At 53.0% G+C, this 24,689-nt stretch overlaps 1 protein-coding gene across 6 annotated transcripts; it reads left to right on the top strand.

The window, feature by feature from the left end:
* Positions 1-1,544: 1,544 nt before the first annotated feature.
* Cluh (clustered mitochondria homolog) lies at positions 1,545-23,202 on the top strand. Of its 6 annotated transcripts, XM_046446985.2 has the most exons (27): positions 1,565-1,743; positions 3,527-3,614; positions 8,326-8,528; positions 9,365-9,536; positions 11,389-11,532; positions 11,720-11,844; positions 11,931-12,085; positions 12,188-12,313; positions 12,593-12,740; positions 12,935-13,027; positions 14,058-14,752; positions 15,446-15,669; positions 15,868-15,972; positions 16,144-16,244; positions 16,934-17,086; positions 17,175-17,237; positions 17,349-17,593; positions 17,886-17,970; positions 18,137-18,290; positions 18,367-18,506; positions 19,751-19,831; positions 19,906-20,031; positions 20,114-20,235; positions 20,496-20,589; positions 20,679-20,813; positions 20,901-20,974; positions 21,714-23,202. In XM_046446985.2, the coding sequence occupies exons 1-27, from the start codon at positions 1,702-1,704 to the stop codon at positions 21,898-21,900; spliced, it is 4,080 nt and encodes a 1,359-aa protein (XP_046302941.1). In that variant the 5' UTR covers positions 1,565-1,701; the 3' UTR covers positions 21,901-23,202. The 6 variants fall into 6 exon arrangements, with proteins under 6 accessions (XP_046302943.1, XP_046302942.1, XP_046302941.1 ...); XM_046446987.2 differs by lacking the exon at positions 3,527-3,614 and having other exon boundaries at positions 1,545-1,743; positions 15,871-15,972; XM_046446986.2 differs by lacking the exon at positions 3,527-3,614 and having other exon boundaries at positions 1,545-1,743.
* The last annotated feature ends 1,487 nt before the right edge of the window (positions 23,203-24,689 follow it).

Genomic DNA, 24,689 nt, shown 5'->3' with positions numbered 1-24,689 from the left:
CTCTGCAGCTTTGGTCCCCAATCTCTCCCAATTTCCATTAGATCCTGGCAAATGTAAAAAATATGCTTCCAGGGGCTGGGGATGTGGCTCAAGTGGTGGCGCACTCGCCTGGCATGCGTGCAGCCCGGGTTCCATCCTCAGCACCACATACAAACAATGTCTGCTGAAAACTAAAAAATAAATGTTGAAAAATTCTCTCTTTTTATATTATATATATATATATATATATATATATATATATATATATGCTTCCAGCAGAGTGTAGTGCAAATGCCTGTAATCTCAGTGACTCAGGAGGCTGAGGAAGAAGGATCACAAGTTCAAGGCCAGCCTGGGCAACTTAGACAGACCCTGTATCAAAATTAAGAAAATAAAAAGTGTTGTGGGGCTGGGGTTGTGGCTCAGTGTTAGTGTGCTTGTGTAGCCTGTGTGAGGCCCTGGGTCCAAGCCTCAGCACCACATAAAAATTAAATGAATAAAATAAAGCTATTAAAAAAAAAAGGGTTTGGAATGTAGTTCAATGAGAGTACCCCTGAATTCAATTCAGTAGTGCAAATTAAGAAAAAGAAAATCTTTTTAAGTGCTTCATAAGGGCTTCCTGGGCCTATGCAGGGAAGACTCTCCCCACTCTCTGCCTGGACAACTTCAACTCACAGGTAAGGCCTGGTTGAAATGTTACCCCGGGCTGGGTGGTAGCTCAGTGGTAGAGATGTGCTTAGCAAGCATGTGGTTCTGGGTTCCATCCTTAGCGTCCCACACCGGAACAATCTCTGATCTCACTCACTCTCCAGTCCCACCAAGCCAACAACAACAACAACAACAAAATACAAACTACTGTAAATTGCCTAGGCTATGGATTTAGGCTGCTCTCTGTGTGACCTTGGCCTCAGCTTCCTCTGCTGTAAAATGAGGATGGCAGCCTGGAAGAGGGCACCTATCTTGTGAGGTTGTAAGGACGTTGATACGGAGGTGCCCAAGGTGGCTCAAGACAAAATGTGGTGAATTCATTTCTTAAACTTCATTGCCATTAGTCACCCTCACCCTTGCCTCTGGTGACCATGCTCTGGACTGCTTTGCATTCCCTCCTCAATAATCCAGACGCAACGAGTCTCATTCCTTCATTAGGAAAGGGCATGCTCGGAGAGAAGGGTGCTGAGGGTCACGCTAATACCGCAAATTAGAAACCCGCGGTACTTTTGGAAGATTTGCAAAATGAAGCAGAGGGTCATTGGGGGAGGGGGGCGTTAGCTATAGTTAGGCCTGGACTAGTCTCCACCCAAGGTCACGGCGCCCGCCCAACGGGCAGCCAGCTGCAGGAACGTCTCCCCGAAGCCCCGCCCCTCGAGAGGGCCGAAGTCTCCCTCCTTTGAGTAAGGATTCGTTGCCTTTAAGGCTTTCCGGAAAGTCACCGCACCCGTGGACTGGCAACAAGGCGCGGCGCTTTTTGTCCCTCGCCGGCCTCCGTGGGCCGGGCCGGGCGCGAGGGCGGGGCAGGGGAGCGGCGGTGAGGTCAAAGGCTACAGCGCGCACCACGTGGGCCGGTGACTCCGTCCTTCCCGCAGCGGCGGCCGCGCGCAGGGCACTTGGGTTAGTGGCGCGGCGGGCGGCGCGGACAGCCTAACCGGACGCCCGCTCCCGCCACCATGGTCATCAAGACGGACGAGTTGCCGGCGGCCGCCCCGGCCGACAGCGCCCGGGAGCATGGCTCGCAGACCGGTGGCAAGGGGAGGCCGGGCGCGGCCGGTGAGCGGGGCCGGGACCAGCGGGCAGCCGGGCGGGGGGAACCGGACCTGGACGGACGGGTTCGGGACTCCGCGGGGACCGCCGTCTTCCTTCTGCGCCTTGCTCCGTTGCATCTCACTGGGCCCTCCGCCGGCCGCCCCCGCTCTGAAGGTCACCTTCACTCTCGCCCCCGGCTGCGGCCCGGGCTTCGCACGTGGGGTCCCGGGGAGGGCAACCGCGGCGGGCACACGCGCGTCAGATCGTGGGGACACGTGCGCGCACACGCGGTTTCAGGGTGCGCCGCCGCCGCAGAAAGACGGAATCGGCGGCCCCACCCCCTCCGCCCTGGAGCATGGGTCCCCTCTGGGTTGGGGCTTTCTGACACTTTCGGCCTAAGCTCTATAGGTTCTCTTTCGCATCAGTCTGCCAGATATTCCGTGTGCAGCAGCACTGCAGCCCTGCCAGTGAAACTCGGCTTGACAATTCCCAAGCTGGTCTGTGGGAAGAACACACGAGTAGGGGGTGTGTGTGTTGTGAGGGGCCTTCTCTGGTTCATTCCTAGAGACAAGGGCTTAACCCTAGATCTTGGGCTGTGATCTTTGCCCACTTAGGTGTTGGCCTGGTCTTCTGATCTGAAGGGTCTGTCTGTGTGTGGGGGCAAAGCTATGCTCTCTGGCAGGGGGAGGTGTTTATGCTAGAACTTGATCATTAACCTGCCTTATTGCGAAAAGTGGGTCAGACCAGAGTTGCTTTTTTTAAGGCAAAGGTCATTAGCGTGGAGTGGAGCTCCCAGCTCTTCCCCAAGGGGGCTGTGTAGCGGTGGCTTTGGGAATGGCTGTAGCTAGCCTGGGGTGGGGCCTGCTTCTCTCCATTTCATCTGGTCCCCTTCTGTTTTTTTTTCATCATGCCCCAGACTGCAGTCCTTAGGCTGGAAGCCCCTTCACAGCCTTTCACTTGTCATTTCCTCAAATCTTCCTGGTGGCCCAGGGCTGAACCTCTCTACCCTGAGTGGCAGTGGAAGTGTAGAGTTACCCTTATTTCCTGCTCCCTCCAACCCTCATCATCATGTCCCTTCCCAGCTTCAGTGAGCAGGCTGGGGCTGACTTGGGAGTCCAGATGGGGGTAACACTGGGTAGGTTCTCATCCTGACTTGGGAGTCAGGATGGGACAACACTGGGTGGGACACTGTGATGTCCCTATCATGGTGGATTTACCTTGATGGGAGAGCAGGTACTATGGCAGCTTTGCAGATTGCTTAGACAAGGCCAGGGTTTGGGCAGAACAAGAAATGCTGATAACTCCAGCCTACCAGGCTTGGCCCTGATGCAGTTCTGAATCAGTGGGCGGGCTAGATAAGAGAAGGTTGGGGCTGGCTGGTTTCCCCTCCAGAAAGAGACCTGAAGTGAGTTGCCCAAGGTCACATAGTAATTTAGTTATTGAGGGAAGCATTTGGATTTCCAGGTCATGGCCAGCATTCCAAGGCTGCCCAAGCCTGGCCCACAGGAAGCTAGGACAGACATGGGGCTTTGAATTATGTGCTGAGAACTGAGGAGTTAAAGAGAATTTCTGTGAAAGCCAGAGTGAAGCTCCCTTCTCAGGTGTGCTGAGGGACTGTTTCTGGGGGAAGCCTGGGTCAGCGGAGGGGCACAGCTGTCCATCTTGGAGAAACTGGGGGCATTTTAGTGGGAGGACCTTGGCCCCCGCATCCCAGGGAGGTTAGTCTAGAAAGCCAGGACTTGCATTACAGCCAGTCTGGATCTGTTAAAAGAAGGAGAGAGCTTTATTGGAAATCCTTCTCCCCTAGACTACCTCCCAGCCCTTAACCTCAGTTCCCAGCTCTAGAAGATTCTCCAGTCACCTTAAGGAGGAGACGATCAAGGTCTTGGGAGCAGGTAAGGGTCTGTTACCTTCTTAGGAATAAAGCAGCTTTTAGGGGTTAAGAGAACAGGCAGGTTTTTCAAGTTCACAGTGGTGTGTCGAGTTCCTTCTGCCTAGGGGAGAAGGAACTAGGGCTCTCTAAGAGTTGGGGCCAAGAGGGGGAAGAAAAGAGAGCTGGCAGACGAGGGAGGAGTTCAGGGGCTTATAAGCTCCCTCAAAAGGATTCTAAAACTCTTCTCATGAATAGGGTCTGGGCAGACAGCTTAAGGAACTATGGACTAGCCTCAGACCTTGAAGTGGGACATGAAGACCTGGGTGGGACATGAAGAGGCAAAGGTACTGGCTTCCCCAGGGTCTTCACAGGCTTCCTGACTGCCCCTGCAGCCTGAAATTCTGGATCCAGTGTCTTTTGGGACCTTGCTTCCTGCTGCAGCCTCACCTGCTGAGGTGTGGCCTGGCCCTGGCATGTCTCCTGAAGGAGACCATTCCAGGCTGAAGAGGCACACAGACACTAGCCACTCATTCTTTTCTAACTCTTGTCTGCAGCTAATGGGACTTCTGTGTTCCCAGGCCAAGGCAGGATAGGCTTTGTCTCTTCACTTTAATCTGCCTAGTTAAGACATAGGATGTGCACAGAAGACATAGGATGTGCACAGAATGCTGTTTGTGGACAACCTTATCCCATTCTGCAGAAGGCTAAATCCCAGACTCTCAGAGGAGGCCCCTGGGATATGAGAGGGGGAGCTGGCCCAGGGCTCTGGAGGCCTGGGGAAATTCTATAGCTACAGATATATCTGCCTTCTGGGCTGAGTCCTGAGGTGTTAAAGAGGAAGAGGGTGAGAAGGTGCTGCAGTCTGATGTCTAGGGAGTAGGACAGCAGATTGTGCTCAGTGGGAGTGGCACTCAGAGGCAAGGGCCTGGGCATCTGACACACCTGGCTTTTTCTTGACCTGGCTTTGCTGCTGCTTGCTTCTGTGACCTTGGACAGCTTGACTGCCTTGTGGAGTCTCAGTTTCCTCAAGTTGAATGGGGTGGTGGATTTGATTTAGGGACCTGCTATGGGCTGGGCCTAGAGTGAGCACTGACTCTATGGTAACTAGAATCTAGGTGATATCAACCTCTGGGTTCATTGCCAGGCTGCCCTACCTCATCCCCTCTTCTAGAGCATTAGGGTATGTTGGGAGAGTGGGTGGGAGGAAAGGGGCTCTGTCAGGGCTTGATGTTTCTTATCTTCTGGTCCTTGTGAGGAGCAGAACCCTTTTGGAACTGTGGAGGGGCTGCTCAGTGGGTCCCTGGGACTGGAGGAGATCCTGGCTCCCTGCCCCCACACTGGTTAGTATGGATGCCGGAGCAGTTCTGACTGGGCCCTGGCAACAAGTCAGAGGCCCTGGGAAGGCGCCCTGGCGAGGCTGGGCATGCTTCTTTTCCACAGCCCAGCGGCCTTCAGCCTCTTGCTGCCAGCTCTGTTTTCCCCAGGGGAGACATTTGATTTTCTCCTGGCAGCGCACAGGCTGCTGGGAAGGAAAGAGAGAGCCTGCCAGCTTCTTGGTGGAGCCCGGAGGCCTGGGGCATGGGTGCAGTTGTCCTCTGGGAGACTGGGGGACCATCCTCCTCTCACCAGGACTAGTGACTCTCAGGAAGGGGCTAGCTGCCAGGTCACCTGCAAGGGACAGCAGGAGCCAGAGGCCCCATCCAGTCCCTTGACCCAGAAAGCAGGCAGGCACTCAGTGTCTGCGACTGGTGGACAGGGGCAGCCACCTCATGGCCTGGGCCCGGGTCTGTGCCAGCTGTTGCTGGCAGCTGGCAAAAGCAGTCTTGCCCACCCCAACTGGGGTTGGAGCTGAGGAGAGGACCCCCTTGCTGAGCTCTTCCTCTGCCAACCAGTACCCCCGGCCCTTGATCCTGAGAGGTCCACGTACCCCAAATGCTGGGTTTTCTTGCTCCCCAAATGGCTTCACCAGCAATGACCCCCTTTCTGGGGGGCATAAAGAAGTGGGCCTGAGTGCTGATAGCAGCTCCTTCTGGGGTCCTGGAGCCACCGGGGCCTCCTGGCCCACAGCCGTCCTTCTGGCCGACCTTGAGCAGGATTCGAGGCAGGGGGAGTGTGCCCTTTCCGGGGCCGCCCTAGCAGGCCTGGCCCCACTGAAACCCGAAGCCAGCCAGAGCTCCAGCTCTGGGCCGACCAGCTGCATTAGGGCAAGGGTAGAGGCAGAGGCTGGAACAAGGGACACAGGCAGTACTGGGCCTGGGCCGGAGGGCTGGCTGCCTTGCTGCCATGGCAGTCCTGAGACTTCAGAACCGAGGAGAGGGCAGCTGCTGACTGTACCAGGTGGGCTGTGGGGGTTGCATGGGGGAGATCATTTGGCCCTAATCTAGTGGTGGGGAGACCTTCAGAGTCTCTTGGAGGAAAGAAGAGAGGTCAGAGCTGGCTGTCCTAGGGGAGAGGAAGACCCTGGGGAACATTCCCTTGATCAGACCAGAAATTAGGTATTCTCCCACCCCTCACCCCATACAGCCCCTTGGCTGGGAAAGGGAGGGGGACCTTGGGCCTACTTTACATCTTCTTTCCCTATTCCATGTCCTCCCTATTCTATACACCCTGCCTATCTGGGTCCAGGTCTGATTCCCTAGTTCTGGGGCCTCACTCTGTATTGGGTGAGGGGTCCTTCCTGTTTCTCCCCTCATTCCCTGGAGTTTGCCAGCCAAAGAAACCTTTCTCAGGGACCCAGTAGAGGGGAAGCTCCTCCTATCTACCATCTCTCTTGCTGCTCTTAGAAAGCTGACCAGCCACCACCCTCTTATCTGTCTACTCTGTCATTAGATGGGCAGGGCTACCCTGCCTGGAGCTGGTGGGTCACTGGAAGGAAAAGATCCTTGTGCATCCTGTGCATTTCAGGAGTTATATTCCAGATTTGGAGAGGGTATGATGGGGAGACAAGGTCAGGACAGATACTGTTAGAGGCCCACAGTGGCCAGAATTGAGGATAGTGAATCAACATGGATTTGCAGCCTTTAGGAATCTGGGGTCCATTCTGGTTTGATGACCTCGGGCCAGGTTTAAACCTTAGATCCCTTATATGGGGTAAGGAGATGGGGACTTACCACCAAGTTGAGGGGTTCATAGAACGGAGGATGGCTTTTCCTTAAGTCCCCTAGTGTCCCTCTGTGGTCTGGGCCAGTCTCCTTTTGTGAGGTCCCTGTTTCACATATCTGGTGTCTCTGGACAGAGGACCGAGGCCACAGAGCTCTGGGGAAATTCACTCAATCTGCTTTCCTGATGGCTGAGTAGGGAAGGGGAAGTGGGTTTGGATAGGATGGGCTGGCATCTGGAACAGAATTCAGTAAGCTGTCCTGTCTGGAAGGGGAACTACCTCTTGACTGTGGGGCCAATCTGAATCTGAGAGATGGACAAACTCTGGGGCCAAGGTCCCCATTTGCCCAATGGGCATCCAGATTGGCATTTGTTTAACTGGAGTGTTTTTGAGAGAAGGTCCTTGACTCCCTAGGGCAGGAAGGCCTCACCTTTGTTTCTTTTAGTTCCTGGGGAGAAATGGGAATTTTTATTCTCTGCTCCTCTCTCCCCATAACATGTGAGTTCAGTACTCTTCACAAATATTGGACTTGGCTATGGGTTTGTGGTAAGTTATTCGTTAATTTGATGTCTTCTCCTTTAGCCTGGGCAAGACAGAAAGTGGTAGATAGAGCTGCTGGCATGAATAACCACCCAGAATGTAGCAAGATGGTGCCCTGGAGTGGTGTGGGTTGAAAGTCTTCCACAGGTGATGGATTCTGCCAGCTAGGGTCCATTGGGCAGGCTTTTGAGAAGGGGCTTCATTCACCTAGCCCTTGAATTTGCCTGGTGGAATGATACATCAAGGGTGGCTTAAGCACTGAGGTTGGAAGAAGGGAGCTGAGAGCTGAGACTGACTTTAAGTAGTACCTAAGAGTGCTAGTCTAAGCTCTTGTCTTGTCAACAGTGGGATTATTAGAAGGGTTCCAGGTGGTGCTCTTAAAATTGAAGAAATGCCTGTACCAGGGCCCTGACTGAAGAAACAGGATCCCATGGGTCAGGTTGGAGAAGTAGGTTGGGTGACTAGATAGATGGTGGGGGCCTTTACAGAGCAGGAATTAGTTTGTGGATGAAGATGAATTCCATCTCCACAAGATGAGCTTTTAGTGATGTGTAAGGGACAACAACATGTGATACCTGGGTATCAATTGAAAAACTTGAGCAAAGCCAGGAATGGCCATGTGAGTTCTGGGCAGAAGGCTATGCGAAGCCAGGTGAGAGGGTGAGGGGAAGTTGAAGAAAGGCTGGGGCTAACCCCACCTCTCAGGATCACCAAAGAGGATGGAGAGGTAGAAACAAGAGTGTCACCTTGGTCAGGGAAGAGGAAGAAGTTCACGGCGATGTTAGTTGTTGTTGAAAAGCCAGACAGGGCTGGAAAAGACCCATGGGCTTGGCCTTAAGGGTGGCATTGGTGAACTTGGGAAGAGTGGTTGCGCAGTGTGCTTAGGAGGAAGCCAGTATATAGTGGACTGGGGAGGGAAGGGAGGGCACAGCATGTGGAAGAGGGAAAGTGGTTGTTTGTAGGTATGTTGGGATGAGGTGGTGTGTCTGGTTAAGGAAGACATGCAGATTCCATGCTATAGGGCACATGCCCAACTCTGTGTCACCTGACCAACGAGACCCATCTGACTCAGCTCTTTTCCTGTCTTCCCCAGAGCCACCATCAGTTATGCTGTTGAATGGGGACTGCCCAGAGAGCCTGAAGAAGGAGGAGGGGGCAGCTGAGCTACCTAGGGAGAATGGGCTAGATGAAGGTGAGCCAGGAGATGAGACTACTGGACAGGAAGTCATTGTCATTCAGGACACAGGCTTTTCTGTGAAGATCCTGGCCCCTGGGATTGAGCCCTTCTCCCTTCAGGTAAGATGGAGAAAGAGGTCTTGGGAACAGGGCCTGAGCTTGCAGAGGACCACCAGCCCAGGAAGCCAAGCCCTGCTCTTACTTGTCCTGACCTCATGTTATAGTCAGGAAGCAGGAGTCCTAGGATCCAGGGGTCCTTGCTTAGGGTCTCAGCTATTGTGGTAGGTGAGGGAATCAAGTCTACGTTCAGGTCATTTATCCGTTGCTAAAGGACATCAACCAGTGGAATTGCCAGCCCTGTTTGGAGAGAGGAGCAGTGTAGCTAGGTGAGATTGGCATGCTCCATGCCCCAGCCTCTTGCTGTGTACCCTCAGTAAGTTACCTCTCTTTGGGCCATAGTTTTACCATCTGCCAGAGGGGCAGGTGGTATTGGATGGTCTCCAAGGGCAGAGCCAATCCAGAGGTCTTTCAAGCTGGTGACTTGTTATGGGATCATGCAAGGCCCTCTTCAGTCATCTATATCCAGGACCTGGGCCCTAGAGTACCCCTTCCAGAGAATGAAGTCCATTTGCCCTGGGGAACCTTAGCATTGGGAGGAGGCAAGACTGCATTTGCTCTCCCCGCTTTTCCATCATAGGCCCTGCTCAGGGATTGCTCTTGGGTGTAGGAATTGTGTGGGGCTGGGCTCTGTTCTACATATATAAACACTGAGGTGTAGATAGATATGGTATATATGGACAGGACTTGGAATGTAAAAGCCCAACAGTGAGAAACTGAGTATTTGGGGCATTTACTCTAGGGACCAGGTACTTTAGCCTGAGGGCAGGAGATATGTATATCCTTGTTCCCCATTATGTGACCTTTCACCAGGGTAGTCTTGTCTTTCTCCCTGGCAGGTATCTCCCCAGGAGATGGTGCAGGAGATCCACCAGGTGCTCATGGACCGTGAAGACACGTGTCACCGTACCTGCTTCTCACTGCACCTAGATGGCAATATGCTGGACCACTTTTCAGAGTTGCGCAGTGTTGAGGGGCTGCAGGAAGGCTCGGTCCTCCGTGTGGTGGAAGGTTGGTCAAGAAGTTGGTGGCCTACTAGAGTACAGCCCCAAGAGGCAGGCCAGACAGCATTCCACCTATCACAACCTAGTCACTGCTGAGCACGTGGAGGTGGGACTAATTGGCACACAGGTCTGCCACTTAGGCCATTTCGCTGTCACTGTCCAGCTGAGTGGTCTGCAGGTTAAAGACCAGAGTCCCGGGGCTGGGGTTGTGGCTCAGAGGTAGAGTGCTCACCTAGCATGTGTGGGGCACTGGGTTCGATCCTCAGCACCACATAAAAAAATAAAGTAAGGATATTGTGTCCACCTACAACTAAAAAAAAAAAATATATTAAAAAAAAAAAAAGACCAGAGTCTCCATATGAAAAAATCAGCCAGTCCCAAGCCAGGCTTATAATCAGCCCTATCAAATTCTGCAAAGATAAATGTTAACTCTTGTAAGGAAATTTAAAAGTTTTATAGCTTTCAAATGAGAAATTTGAGCCCAATACAGATCTGTCAGCTCTGGTGTGAGATGTTTGGTTGTAAAAGAAAAGTTCCACGGGCTGGGGTTGTGGCTCAGTGGTAGCGCTCTTGCTAGCATGCATGAGGTACTGGGTTCGATTCTCAGCACCACATACAAATATATAAAATAAAGGTTCATCAACAACTAAAAAAAATTTATATATATATATATATATATTTTTATAAAGAAAAGGGGCTTGAATAAAAAGGGGGGGGGCGGGGCGAAAAAAAAAAAAAGAAAAGGGGCTGGGATTGTGGCTCAGGGGTAGAGTGCTCGCCTAGCATGCATAAGGCACTGAGTTCGATTCTCAGCACCACATACAAATAAATAAATTTTAAAAAAGAAAAGAAGAAAAGTTCCAGCTGGGGGACTGTAGGACGCACCTGTAATCTCAGAGGCTCAGGAGGCTAAGGCAGGAGGATCACAAGTTCAAAGCCAGCCTCAGCAAAAATGAGGCACTAAGTAACTCAATGAGACCCTATCTCTAAATAAAATACAAAATAGGGCTGGTGATGTGGCTCAGTGGTTTCAGTCCCTGGCAAACCCCCCCCCCCCAAAAAAAAAAAAAAGTTTCTGTGGCCTTTTAGGCTTTTAGGTTCCTAGGGCCTGTCAGCTTTTTAAGAGCAAATATGGAAAGTATCTGTTATTCAGCTGTGTGCATGATTGATCACAGAATGTCTTCCTTACCCCTGTCAAAGAACCACACCATTAAAATCCCATAAAACATATTAAGGGGCACTGTTGAAGTTGGGTGTCCTGTGATGTCAATCCCTAAGAGAAACAGAACCAAGGCTCTGGAAGCTCAGGAGCTATAAAGTCCTTGCCTACTGAGGCATCAGGGAGCAGAAAGCAGGCACTTTGTAGGTTTTCTAAGGTCTTTGTGGTTTTGAGAGGTATTTGGTGGACAGGTTTTTGTGAGAAGGATCCTCGCTCACTTTTCAAGGCAGCTGGGATCGGGTATGGTGTGTGTTTTGAAACCAGAAATATGTGTTCATAGTGGAATTTTTTTTAATACTTTTTAGTTGTCAATGGACCTTTTTTAAATTTATTTATATATCGAACCCAGTGCGTCACACATGCTAGGCAAGTGCTCTACCACTGAGCCACCACCCCAGCCCCTTCATAGTGGAATTTGAAAATGGGAACCTAAAATTGAAAATTTAAACATCCATGAGGCTGGGGATATGGCTCAGTGGTGGAGCATTTGCTTAGCATGCACAAGACCCTGAGTTCCATCCCCAGCACTGCCAAAACAAAAACGTCACTCTCATAGGACCTCTACAAACTCTTTGCTGAGCTAGGTGGGTTGGTCCTGGTCAGGGCTGTGGTAAACCACCTGCCTCTTCCCTCCTGCCAGAACCCTACACAGTGCGGGAGGCTCGTATTCACGTGCGCCATGTCCGAGACCTGCTCAAGAGCCTGGACCCATCTGATGCCTTTAATGGGGTTGACTGCAACTCCTTGTCCTTTCTGAGTGTCTTCACTGATGGCGATCTGGGAGGTGCCGGAAGCATTGGGGCCGGGGAATTGGGCAGAGGGGCAGGGAGCAAGGGGGCCAGGGACTGGTGAAGAGGCTAGGGGCCATGCCTTCCTATCAGGGAGGTTGGGTCCCAGGAATGCACACCAGGGCCATACTGAGGCAGGGAGACAGCTGGTTCCCGGCTGACCACCAGCCTTGGGTCCCTCAGACAGTGGGAAGCGGAAGAAGGGATTGGAGATGGACCCCATCGACTGCACGCCACCTGAGTACATCCTGCCAGGGAGCCGGGAGCGGCCGTTGTGTCCCCTACAGCCCCAGAACCGTGACTGGAAGGTGGGACTGCTAGGGGAATAAGGTCGAGGGTCCCTGTCGGGGGTGCCCAGGAAGATCAGCTACCTCATGCTTGACTGTTCCTGTAGCCCCTTCAATGTCTGAAAGTACTCACCATGAGCGGCTGGAATCCACCCCCTGGGAACCGCAAGATGCATGGGGACCTCATGTACTTGTTTGTGATCACGGCCGAGGACCGGCAAGTCAGCATCACGGCGTCCACGCGGGGCTTCTACTTGAACCAGTGAGCCCCTGCTGAACCCCCAGTTGCCCCCTGTGTGACCCCTGCCCCAGGTCTGAGACAGATGCTCAGAGCACCTGCTCAGTGACCCCTGTCTTTCTGCAGATCCACAGCCTACCACTTCAACCCCAAACCCGCCAGCCCACGCTTCCTCAGCCATTCCCTAGTGGAGCTGCTCAACCAGATCAGCCCGACCTTCAAAAAAAACTTTGCTGTGCTACAGAAAAAAAGGTAGTTCCTTTGTACCTTCTCTGTACCATCCTGTCTCCCATCATGCGTATGAACTGAACAGTAGCATCTTTGCTTGAAGAAGTGGTGCCCATGACCCTCAGTACCTAAGAGTCCCCACTTAAGGGAGATGGCAGTCCTGGGAGAGTTGCCCTCTAGTTTCTGATGCTTCAGGGTGGCATCTCAGGCCCAGAGATGCTGGAACACTGGGGTCCTCAGAAAAAGGACCCTATAACTAGGCTCAGAGCTTGGTAGGCTGCCCATCTCCCCTGCCTGCCACAGGGTCCAGCGCCACCCGTTCGAGAGGATCGCCACCCCGTTCCAGGTGTACAGCTGGACAGCTCCTCAGGCAGAGCATGCCATGGACTGTGTACGTGCAGAGGATGCCTACACCTCAAGACTGGGCTACGAGGAACACATTCCTGGACAGGTGCAGCAGTACCCTCCTGGGCTTCCCTCCCCTCCTGGTGCCCTGCTGGTTCCATGCATTTCCAAAGAGGCTTCATTTGCTTCTCCATTCACTTGGGAGTCTGGGGGGCTGTCTGCAGGAGGTGGATAAAGACTGTTCAGAGTAGGTCATGGGGCACCAGGCTAAGCCTGCATCTGTCTCTTTCCCTTTTTCAGACTCGGGACTGGAACGAGGAGCTACAGACAACTAGGGAGCTGCCCCGCAAGAACCTGCCTGAGCGGCTTCTTCGAGAAAGAGCCATATTCAAGGTGTCCCTACCCCCTCATGACTGTCAGGCCCACCTGCCACTTGCCAGCTTTTCTTATGGTCAGGAGGAAAGCTGTGGAAGCTGGGACACCCATCCCTGTCAGCTGCCTGAAGGCTGGTCTGGGTACCTACCTGCAGGATGTCCCAGCTCCTCGCCTCCCAGCAGACTACCCAACTCCTTTTTCTGGTTCCTTTGAGGCTTTGAGTCCATGGGAAGGAGAGGGACCCACCTCCTATATAACTGAGTGCAAAGTTCATCCAACTTCCCACCTTTCACTGGTCACATGGGGCCCTCATCTGGACACCGTGACCATTTCTTGGGTGGTAGCACATTTGCACTGCACTTTCAAGTTGCTTGGGTTTAAAAATTGTTAGTACTATTACTGTGATAGAAATGAGGAAAAATATTAAACAAAACAGCAGCTAGGTGTGGTGGCACCTACCTGTAATTCCAGCGGTTTGGGAGGCTAAGGCAGGAAGAACACAAGTTCAGAGCGAGCCTCAGCAATTTGGTGAGGCCCTAAGTAATTTAGTGAGACCCTGTCTCAAAATAAAACAAAAAGAGCTGGGATGTGGTAAAAAGTAAGAGCTCTGATTCTTGATATTAACTTGGCCAGGGGCTATGCCAAGTGCTCTATCAGCATCATCCCTTATAATCTGGAACACCTCTTAAAGGTCCATGTAGTACTCTTATCAGTGTTTTGTAGATGAGGGGATCTGAGAGGTTACCCGTTCTAGTTTCCCTGGCATATATCTGTTGGGTCCCAAACCTGTTCTAGCCCCCGTACTTCCTGTTAATCCGTAAGCACTACTGTTTTTCAGTGTTTAGTCTGGGGTTTTTGTTTGTTTGTATTTTTGTTTTTTTAAAGATTTTCTTTCCCTTTTCTAATTGAGGAACGTTTGAGGCTAGAGTCTCAGCTCCCAGTAGGTCTGGTTGCCTCTACCATCTTGAGAGATTGGTTAGGGTAGGATGCAGTGTGAGATTCTTGTGGGTGGGGCTTTTCTCACCCTCCCAACCTTGGCCCCTCCCAGGTACACAGTGACTTTACAGCGGCAGCCACACGGGGTGCCATGGCAGTCATTGACGGCAATGTGATGGCCATCAATCCCAGTGAGGAGACCAAGATGCAGATGTTCATCTGGAACAACATTTTCTTCAGCCTGGGCTTTGATGTCCGTGACCATTACAAGGACTTTGGTGGGGATGTGGCAGCCTACGTGGCACCCACCAATGATCTGAATGGTGTGCGCACATACAACGCAGTGGACGTGGAGGGGCTGTACACACTGGGCACTGTAGTGGTGGACTATCGAGGCTATCGGGTCACGGCTCAATCCATCATCCCTGGCATCTTGGAGCGGGACCAGGAGCAGAGTGTCATCTACGGCTCCATTGACTTTGGTAAGACAGTGGTGTCGCATCCACGGTACCTGGAGTTGCTGGAACGGACCAGCCGACCCCTCAAGATTCTGCGTCACCGTGTACTCAATGACCGTGATGAGGAGGTAGAGCTCTGTTCCTCAGTTGAGTGCAAGGGCATCATTGGCAATGATGGCCGCCACTACATCCTTGACCTGCTGCGTACCTTTCCGCCTGACCTCAATTTCCTGCCTGTTCCCGGTGAGGAACTGCCTGAGGAGTGTACCCGAGCTGGCTTTCCCCGTGCCCACCGCCATAAGCTATGTTGCCTACGCCAGGAGCTGGTGGATGCCTTTGTGGAGCATAGGTAAGGAGCACACAGCTGGAGGCCGGGGTTGCAGCTCATAGTGCCCAGCCAGGATGTGGCCTCAGAACCTGTTTGATTCTGAGGAAAAAGAAGGTTTGGATGGTAAAGAAGGGCAAGCTGTGGCCACACTGTCTGGGGCTCCATTCCCCACCTCCCACCCTGGTCTGACCTCAAGCTCTCTCAGGTGAGAAATCCAGGGGCTTCCTGTCTCTTGTCTACAAGTGATCAGACCAGAGACTCAGCCGAAACTATTTTCTTAAGGAACATTAGAAATCTGCTATGGTGGTTTTGAATATCACAATTCCAGGGCTAGGAGATGGCACATGGGATATTGACACTATTGGCATTTAGTGCTTAGGAGTCAACCATGTCAAATGTTCCACACTATAACTAACCCTCTGAAAATGACAGTGGCAGTCCTGTTACTACTAACATTCTTGGCTGGGAGCCCTTCCCCAGCCTCCCACCCCCAGTTGCCTTCTTCCTGTTTGGGGAGTTCTTGCTTTCTGCGTGACCTGCCTGGTAGTTTTGCCGGGCTGCCATAGGTATGTGTACATTGGGCAGGATATGGCCTCATGCCTGCAGGGTGTCCAGTCTGGACATTCCTTAACCCCTGCAGGAAGCTGCCAGGCCAGCAAAGCTTCTAGATTCCCCTTTCCCACCTCCTGCTTTATCCTGTCTGCTCTGCTGTAGGTACCTCCTCTTCATGAAGCTGGCCGCCCTACAGCTGATGCAGCAGAAGGCCAGCAAGGTGGAGAACCCCACCTCACTGGAAAATGGTGGTCTCTCCCCCTCGGAGTCCAAGCCTGAAGACCCTCTGGGATCCGAGGTGGGAAGCCAGGAGGAGGGCGGCAGTGCCAGTGGCCTGGCCAAGGTGAAGGAGCTGGCGGAGACCATCGCCTCAGATGATGGCACAGGTGGGGCTGCTATGGATGCCAGTGGGGAGAGCCCTGAGTCTGCCCTGGCAGCTCATCTTTGCCAGGGATGGCTCATGACCCGGCCCTGGAGAGAAGCAGGCAGCCATCTCTGCAGGGAGCTGGGAGCAAGAGGCTCAGGGTAGCCTAGCCCCCCAGAGGTGGAGTGGGACCACCTGCCATCGTGCCATGTCCCCACAGCAGACCCCCGGAGCCGGGAGGTGATCCGCAATGCATGCAAGGCTGTTGGCTCCATCAGCAGCACGGCCTTCGACATTCGCTTCAACCCTGACATCTTCTCACCAGGCAAGCAATGGGGCTTCAGTATAGGAGTGCTGGCGGGTGGGGCAGAACATCCTGGGGTGGACTTGGGGCCTCGGTGCCTATCTGAGCACTGCCATGCCTGCTCCAGTGATATCTTTCTTACCTCTGTACTTCCCCTGCTTAGTTCAGGCTTCTCTCCTATCTCTCCTGCAGGGGTTCGCTTCCCTGAGTCCTGCCAGGATGAAGTTCGGGACCAGAAGCAGCTGCTGAAAGATGCAGCTGCCTTCTTGCTTTCCTGCCAGATTCCTGGCTTGGTGAGGGAGGGGCTGCAAGGGTGGGCAAGGGTTACCCAGAAGGGCTATTGCAGGACCTGGTATCTTGTGGGTGTCTGATTCCAGACACTGGAATTTTTGCAGGGGTGGCTTCTTCATGCCCCCTGGCCTGGGGGCATATAGGTCAGGCAGAGCCAAGTGATTGTCTCCATTTTATACATGGGGAACTTGATCCCAAGAGATCAAGGGAGGCCCAGGCACCCACTCTGCCCTGCTGAGGCTGGGGTCTGGTCCTCAGAGCCCCAAGTAGTGAGAGGCCTTATCCGCACAGGCTTTGTACCCTTGTGTGACACGTTTACTCCCATTTTAGTAGGAGCCCTAGGGTCAGATGGCCTGCTTGTCTCAATGTTGTCTCAGGAAATAGGGATAAAGGTGTGGCCCCCACATAGTCACCTACTCTTTCCCACATGGTCAGTTGGCCCTCAGTTCTTCACACATGGTCCGTAGCCCTACTTCCCTCTTGGGAGGCTGTCCGCTTCTGTTTGCTGTGCTGTGGAGAAAGTTGGAGACAGGTTCTCATGGCCTCACTGCTGCTTTGTCTTCCCACCTGGGAGCTGGGGTCTTATCCCCTCCTTCCCTCAGGGCCCAAGGACAGCAAAGCTCCCCAGGAGGACCCAGGGGGGTGGAGGCAAAGGGCCCAGGTTGGGGCCCTGACCTGCTGCAGCCTGCAGGTAAAGGACTGCACAGATCATGCGGTGCTGCCCATGGACGGAGCCACACTGGCTGAGGTGATGCGCCAGCGTGGCATCAACATGCGTTACCTGGGCAAGGTGTTGGACCTGGTGCTGCGGAGCCCAGCCCGTGACCAGCTGGACCACATCTACGTGAGTGGGGCTGAGGGTGGACTGTGAGATATGCAGAGAGGTAGAGACCCAGAGCCTGATCCAGTTTTCCCTCTCTAAATCCCTTTAGAAAATTGGCATTGGTGAACTCATCACCCGCTCTGCCAAGCACATCTTCAAGACATACTTACAGGTGCCGCCCTCCCCAGCCTGGCCAGCCTCCCTGGGTGGTGTAGGGCTTTGGAGAAGAGCCATGGGTTGTAATTGAGGGCCTTCATGACTTTGGTCATAACCTTCCTTGCAGGGAGTCGAGCTCTCAGGCCTCTCGGCCGCCATCAGTCACTTCTTGAACTGCTTCCTGAGCTCCTACCCCAACCCTGTGGCCCACCTTCCTGCGGATGAGCTTCTTTCCAAGAAAAGGAACAAGAGGAGGAAAAACCGTCCGCCAGGGGCTGCGGATAACACAGCCTGGGCTGTTATGACCCCCCAGGAGCTCTGGAAGAACATCTGTCAGGAGGCCAAGAACTACTTCGACTTCAGCCTCGAGTGGTGCGGGCATGGGGTGCTGGGGGTGCTGGGGGTTGTGGGTCAGGTTGAGGAGGTGGTGCTGCTGGTCTCCCAGACAGCATCAAAGGTCCTTGGTCAGGGTAGTGGAGTGAAGAGAGGAGGGAAGAGCCCGTAGCTGTGGAGGATCTGTGGCATGGGAAGCAAGGATGGGAGCATTAGCTCTTGGGCACTGGATGTTGAGCAGTGGGGGGACTCCTGGAATCAGGTGGAGAAGCAGCTGTCCTTAGAGGCAGAGACAGTACTGGGCTGCTCAGGACCCAAACTTCTCCCCCAGTGATTCTGTGGACCAGGCTGTGGAGACCTACGGCCTGCAGAAGATAACACTGCTGCGGGAGATCTCCCTAAAAACCGGAATCCAGGTGGGCACAGGTTATAGTGCCCTGGCTCTGTGGATCCCCCTCTTATGCAGGGCCACAGGGTCATTGGGGGAGGTGGCTTTCTCAGATTGGCAGTCTCTGTACACATGCTGGTGGGCTGGGAGTTGCTAGCCCTTTGAGCCTAATGCTGAGGCTGCTTGTCCCCCAGATTCTGCTGAAGGAGTACAGTTTTGACAGCCGCCACAAGCCTGCATTCACTGAGGAGGACGTGCTCAACATCTTCCCCGTGGTCAAGCATGTCAACCCTAAGGCCTCGGATGCCTTCCACTTCTTCCAGAGTGGGCAGGCCAAAGTACAGCAGGGTGCGTGGCCAGGCATGCCAGGGGAGGTGGGGACATCCCTTAGCCTGCTCTGACCTTGTGGTGGGCTGCCCTGCAGGCTTCCTGAAGGAGGGCTGCGAGCTCATCAACGAGGCCCTGAACCTGTTCAACAATGTGTATGGAGCTATGCATGTGGAGATCTGTGCCTGCCTGCGCCTCCTGGCCCGTCTCCACTATATTATGGGTGACTACGCTGAGGTGGGTGGCTCTAGAGTACTCCTGGGGTGCATTATAGAGACCTTGGATGAGGAGGAGTGAGGAGCCTGGGTCTACATTGTCAACCCCTACAGTACTAGGAGGTGGTGTCCAAGCTGTTCAAGGGATGCTGCTCCCTTTGGTGGTCTTATGGGGAAGCAGGTAGGATCCAGGGACCACGGGAGTCAGTCACCTGTTCTGTGAGCTTCCCTTCAGTTCCACCTCTCACACACTGTCCTTGGGAGAGCTCAGGGGCCACTTTTGTTCCAGTAAAGCGAATAATTTGGAAGGACTCAAGGCCTGCCCTTTCAGGGACACTGGCAAGGGTAAATTCTGAGACCCTGTGAGGAGTGTGGCACAGTTCCTGTCACCTCACAGGTGCCACATGGAAGCTACACAATGTGGTGTTTTTGTTGTCAATGTTCTGTGGCCTGGTTTGCAGATTGCCTTTCTGACCCTGGAGCTTTGAGGGGCTTTTTCAGGGATCGGTTTGCTTTAAATCATCCCCCACTGCCCTTCAGTCAGAGGGGCTATTTAATCTTTTTGGGTAGGCATGTTTGTATTTAAAAAGTTTTATTTCTAGTGCAGTTTTGGGTTTGTATGTGTGTTTTTACATAGGTTTTGTTAGAGGAAGATGACATGACAGTAATTTTTAGTCTGGTGTGATGGCCCATGGCTATGATCCATGGAATCTGTGATTCAGGGCTAAGGCAGGAGAGTTACAAATTGAGGCCAGCCTCAGCAACCTAGCAAGACCCTATCTCAAAATTTTAAAAATGTTAGCTGAGCGCACGCCTGTAATCCCCAGTAGCTCAGGAGGTGAAGGCAGGAGGATCGTGAGTTCAAAGCCAGCCTCAGCAATTTAGTGAGGCATTAAGCAACTCAGTGAGACCCTGTCTCTACAGTACAAAATAGGGCTAGGGATATGGCTCAGAGGTCGCGTGCCCCTCAGTTCAATCCCTGGTCCCCTCCACCCCTCAAAAAAAATTCTTTTTAAAGGTCTAAAAATGTAGCTCCATCATGAAGTGCCTTGGGTTCAATCCCTAGTACCAAAAACATAAAATAGGAGGCTTGGTAGGGTGTATACATCCACAGTGACAAAAGCTGGTTATGTATGAGCCACTCTGTATTGCTTTTGTGCAAAGAAAGAATAGAAAGCACAACCAGAGCCGACAGGCTGAGCAGCAAGGTGTGGACTCTGGTGTGGGGTGGTGTCCACCCTGAGTCTGACCACCCCGCCTCCCCAGGCCCTCAGTAACCAACAGAAGGCAGTGTTGATGAGCGAGCGAGTGATGGGCATCGAGCACCCCAACACCATCCAGGAATACGTGAGTAGCCGCCGCGGGTGGCCTTTGTGGAGGTGAGGCCTGCACCGCCCTGACCATCATGGCCTCACCCACAGATGCACCTGGCTCTGTACTGCTTCGCCAGCAGCCAGCTGTCCACGGCGCTGAGCCTGCTGTACCGCGCCCGCTACCTCATGCTGCTCGTGTTTGGGGAGGACCACCCTGAGATGGCTCTGCTGGATGTGAGTGCCAAGGAACGGGGCTACAGCCACCAACCTCAGTCTATGGGAGCAGGAACTGACCATGTTCTCATGTGTCCCCCAGAACAACATCGGTTTGGTGCTGCATGGCGTGATGGAGTACGACCTGTCACTGCGATTCCTGGAGAATGCGCTGGCCGTCAGCACCAAGTACCACGGGCCCAAAGCCCTTAAGGTGGCCCTCAGGTGAGACTACAGTAACCCAGACCCACAGGGGCCCAATGGGCTTTTGGTGGGGCAGGGGCGGAACCCAGTGCTATCTGACTCCTATGAAAATTTTTCTCAATCTCCACCTCCTCTCTGTACCCTGGAGTTATGTGGCCCCCCCACCCCCACCCCGGGAGGATCCAATTGATGGATCTAGAGCAGAGCCCCAGGTTCCAGAAGGTCCTTACTGCCCTGCCCACTTTCATCCTTCTTTCGCCCTGTGTACTGTGCCTCTATAGCCACCACCTAGTTGCCCGGGTCTATGAGAGCAAAGCTGAGTTCCGGTCAGCCCTGCAGCATGAGAAGGAGGGCTACACCATCTACAAGACCCAGGTGACCCATGGCAGGGGCTGCAGGGGGGCTGGGCCTAAGCACTGTGGGCAGCCCTGATTCCCTCCTGCCTCGGCCCCTGTTCCTCATAGCTGGGTGAGGACCACGAGAAGACCAAGGAGAGCTCCGAGTACCTCAAGTGCCTGACCCAGCAGGCCGTTGCCCTGCAGCGCACCATGAATGAGATCTACCGCAATGGCTCCAGCGCCAACATCCCGCCCCTCAAGGTATGATGACCCTGGGCAGCATGGCTGGCCCCTGGCCTGTGGGTCCCTGGCTTCGCTCACTGGCTTGTCCTCCCCACTGCCCTTCAGTTCACAGCTCCCAGCATGGCTAGTGTCTTGGAGCAGCTGAACGTCATCAACGGCATCCTCTTCATTCCTCTCAGGTGAGGCTCCCCAGAGCATGCACCCCCCCCTCAGAACCTGGCCTTTAGTTTTCATTTTTAATGTCATACATTGACATGGCTGCAAATTGAGAAGTGTCACCAGTGATGAGAGGTTCCTTGTTACTCCTCCCTAAGATTACACAATTGAGCAAATACTATGTGCATGGTATGCTACAATTTCATGAACAAAAATTAAAGGGAAAAAGATGGAATTTGGGGTATTTACATCACTTAACAATGTATCTTAGTGATCTTTTACATCCAGCTCCTTTTCTATTCCAGAGCAGGGATGTCCCTCATAAACAGACCAATCCTGAGGGTTCTCTGAGGATTCCCTCCGGCACTTATTAACAGTGCTACCTTTAGGAGCTCCTCCTTCTCCCTCTTCCCTCCCACCATTGTGGGAAGTGGCTTTGGTCAGCCATGGTGCTGCATCTGGCTCCCATTCTCTGCCTGTGGCCTGCTACAGGAGAGGACAAGTTGCAGCTAATTTGAACTTGGCATGACGGGGAGTGGGATCCAGGCCTTGCCTAAGGCTCTCTCCAGAGAAATTTGGGACTTTTAGCACTTAGGGACCTTTTGCTTTAGGAAGGAAAGTGCTTGTTATACACATTTCTCATAAAATAAAATAGAGCTTAACCATGTCCTGAGTGTAAATGTAACCAAATCCAGCAAGGTGGCAGAGGGCCCAGGCTACTCTGACCCCACCTTCACCCCACCCTCCCATCCTTCCACTCAGCCAAAAAGACTTGGAGAATCTGAAGGCCGAGGTGGCACGGCGGCACCAGCTCCAGGAGGCCAGCAAAAACAGGGATAAGGCCGAGGAGCCCATGGCCACTGAGCCTGAGCCAGCAGGGGCTTCAGAGGACGTGGGCTCCCAACCCCAGGCTGCCAAGGACCCTTCCTCCCCAAGCTTGCAGGGATAGAAAGGGAAAGACAGATGGACTGTTAGTCAGCCGCCCGTTACCCAGTGATCCAGACTCCAGGAGAAGGGGGCATGCCCTGCAGATCGGAAGAGGAAGCCAGTCCCTTTTCTTCCATGTTCCACCCCACCCCACCCCAGCATCCTCCTGGGACCCCGGCCTGGCCTGCCCCCCAACAGATGTTTTTGCACTGGTTCAATGAATATACGATGCAGAGGCCTGATTGAAGACACATGAATGGAGTGTGTGGGCATTGGTTCCAGCTGGGGGGCAGGTGCCCCTCAGGCCCCATCCTCGAGCAGGTGTGTGCGAGTGTGTCCATGCCCGTGAATGTCTTGATCCGTCCCACCTAACTTGTACATAGCCCCCAGTCAGTTCTGAGTGGATGACGTGCAGATGCGATTTCTCAGGTCATTTGTTTGACATTATGGCTGCTGCTTTTGCTGCCACTACCCCTGGGCCCAACCTGGCTTAAGTCCAGGTCTTAAGCCAAAAAAGGGGGGCTTTCCTTTATCCTGGGAGAGGGAGCCAGAGCTTTGTGGCAGGCTAGAGGGTTGGGGTGCACTTTAGTTTTGTGACAAGATGAGATCTGTACTGGCTTTACCAATTATGATGGGGCTTGACCTGGCTATAGCTTCAGGGCAAGGGAGAAGGGGGACCAGTGGTGGTGGACCCTCAGACACCAGTTGCCCAACCCAGCCTGTCTGCCTTTGGCCCAGCAGGAGGCACTGCCACAGGCTCTGACTTGCCTCCCTGCACCCTAGGTGGGATAACCTTGGGGGCCACAGCTGAATGTATCCTTCTCCCATTTTAACCTGAGCTGCCTAACGCACAGTGGGGGTGGGGTGGGCAAGGGCCTGGGGAACCAGGACTGAATCATGGATCCCGGGGAGAAACTACCAGGTATAGGAGTGATTGTCACCTCTCTGGAGTCCTGCTCCCTACCTGATCCTTGTCACACAGGCACCTTCAGAGAGTAGTTCTGGGGGTAATGGGGGCTTTCACCAGCCCAGCTGCTCTCGCTCCCTGCCTGCCTGTGTTGCTTCTCTGTGCCTGCTGTCAAAGCCCTACCCAGGAGGAGACTGTTGCCCTGTGAACCCAAGGGAGCTGTTCTGGGCCACAGCCTCTGCCTGGGGCTTTGCAGAGAGCTACTTATGGGTAGGGTCTGTCCAGGCACCTTGTTTCAAAGGGAGTGGGCATGAGTTAGCAAGAGAGGCATCCCACAGCTGATCAAGAACTTTTTCTTGTTTTTAAACCATCACGTCTTCATTTCACATTGGAATAAAGTGAGTTTTTGAAACCTGCTGCCCTAGCCTCCCCAGTGTGTTCTGTAACCCAGCCCCTTGTGTTTGATTGTAAGGATCGTTGTCAGAAATGTTACTGGAAGTTGACTGCAAATTAGGTCAAATCCAAGGTTATGCTTATAATGTCACTGAAATGGGAAGAAAGGAGGTGGAGACTCAGGCACTTAGCTGGGGCTTACCCATGAGTTTGTTGCTCAGGTGACAAGAAAAAAGATTGGAACGAAACCTGAGTGGGGGATGGCTGCTAAGAGAGGCCTAGGACCTGGACAGGTTGAACTTATTAGGTCATAAAAAATCTTACTGGCTGGGCACCTGCCCTTATCCCTTCACTTGCAGCAGGAAGATTGGGCAGTACTCCCTAGTCTATAGTGCTAGAAGAATGGAGGAGTGTCCACAGTTAGTCAACTTCTAGGCCTTCTGTTGTTTAGGGGGGCACTCAATTGAACCTAGGGGCACTCACCCCCTGCTACATCCTTTGCCCTTTTTGTTTTTTATTTTGAGACTGAGTTGCTAAGGCTGGCCTCAAACTTGCAATCCTCCTGCCTCAGCTTCCCAAGTCTCTGGGATTACAGGTGTGACCAACAAAAGGAAGCAACCTTTGTTTTTGCAGTTCTGAGGATTGAACCCAGGGCCTTGCTAGGCAAGTGCAATACCACTGAGCTCCACCCCTGTCCCTCAGTGTAGGTTTTAGAGCAAGCTCGTGGAGTGCAACATGAAATGGGAAGAGGAGCCCAACTAGGGGGACTTGTGGGACTGAATGTATTTTTGGTTGGTTGTGGTACTGCGGCTCAACACAGGGCTTAAATTAGGCAAGTGCCCTACCATTGAGCTACACCACCACCCTTGAATGCCTTTTTGAGTGCTTGGAGAGTCCTTAGTGTATTGGACAGCCTGAGAAGAAAGTTGTTTCCAAACCTGATGTCTTAGTTTTCCTGAGCAAACTTGGGGAGACAGCCCTGACCTGAGGCTTAAAGTGGCATCTAAGGCTAGCCATCAGTGCTTTAGCCCTTTAAGCCTGTTACATGTTCCCCACCAATGGTTTCTTCATGGTTGTGTTCCAAACATACTTCCTTCTGCCCCTCTGCCAGTGAACAAAGGTCACGTTTCACAGTGCTTGTGGAAATGGGGCATCATGAAAAGCAGAGACTGGCTTGGATTTAATTACCATTGTGGCTGCTAGTCACCTGAGAGGCCCATTTTTCCAGGTTGGTCCCTTAAGCGTCTTAGTGCTGTCAGATATGTTTTGTTAACCCAGATAACAAGAGGCTGTTCTAAAAGAAACAGACTGGAGGTGCGCAATCACCCTTTCTTTTCCCTTCTTTTAATTGGCAGGTTTCTTTTCTTTTTTCTTCCCTAGTACTGGGAATCGAACCCAAGGACAGTCTACCCGGAACCACATCCCCAGCACTTTTTTTCTTTTGGTTGTAGTTGGACACAATACCTTTATTTTATGTATTTATTTTTACATGGTGCTGAGGATCGAACCCC

This window comes from Marmota monax, unplaced genomic scaffold (assembly GCF_021218885.2).
Source record: "Marmota monax isolate L192 unplaced genomic scaffold, Marmota_monax_Labrador192_F-V1.1 WCK01_AAM20220418_F8-fsc00138, whole genome shotgun sequence".
Classification (NCBI taxonomy): Eukaryota; Metazoa; Chordata; class Mammalia; order Rodentia; family Sciuridae; genus Marmota; species Marmota monax.
The sequence above is the reverse complement of the archived record's forward strand: the minus strand, read 5'-3'. Positions and strand labels throughout refer to the sequence as shown.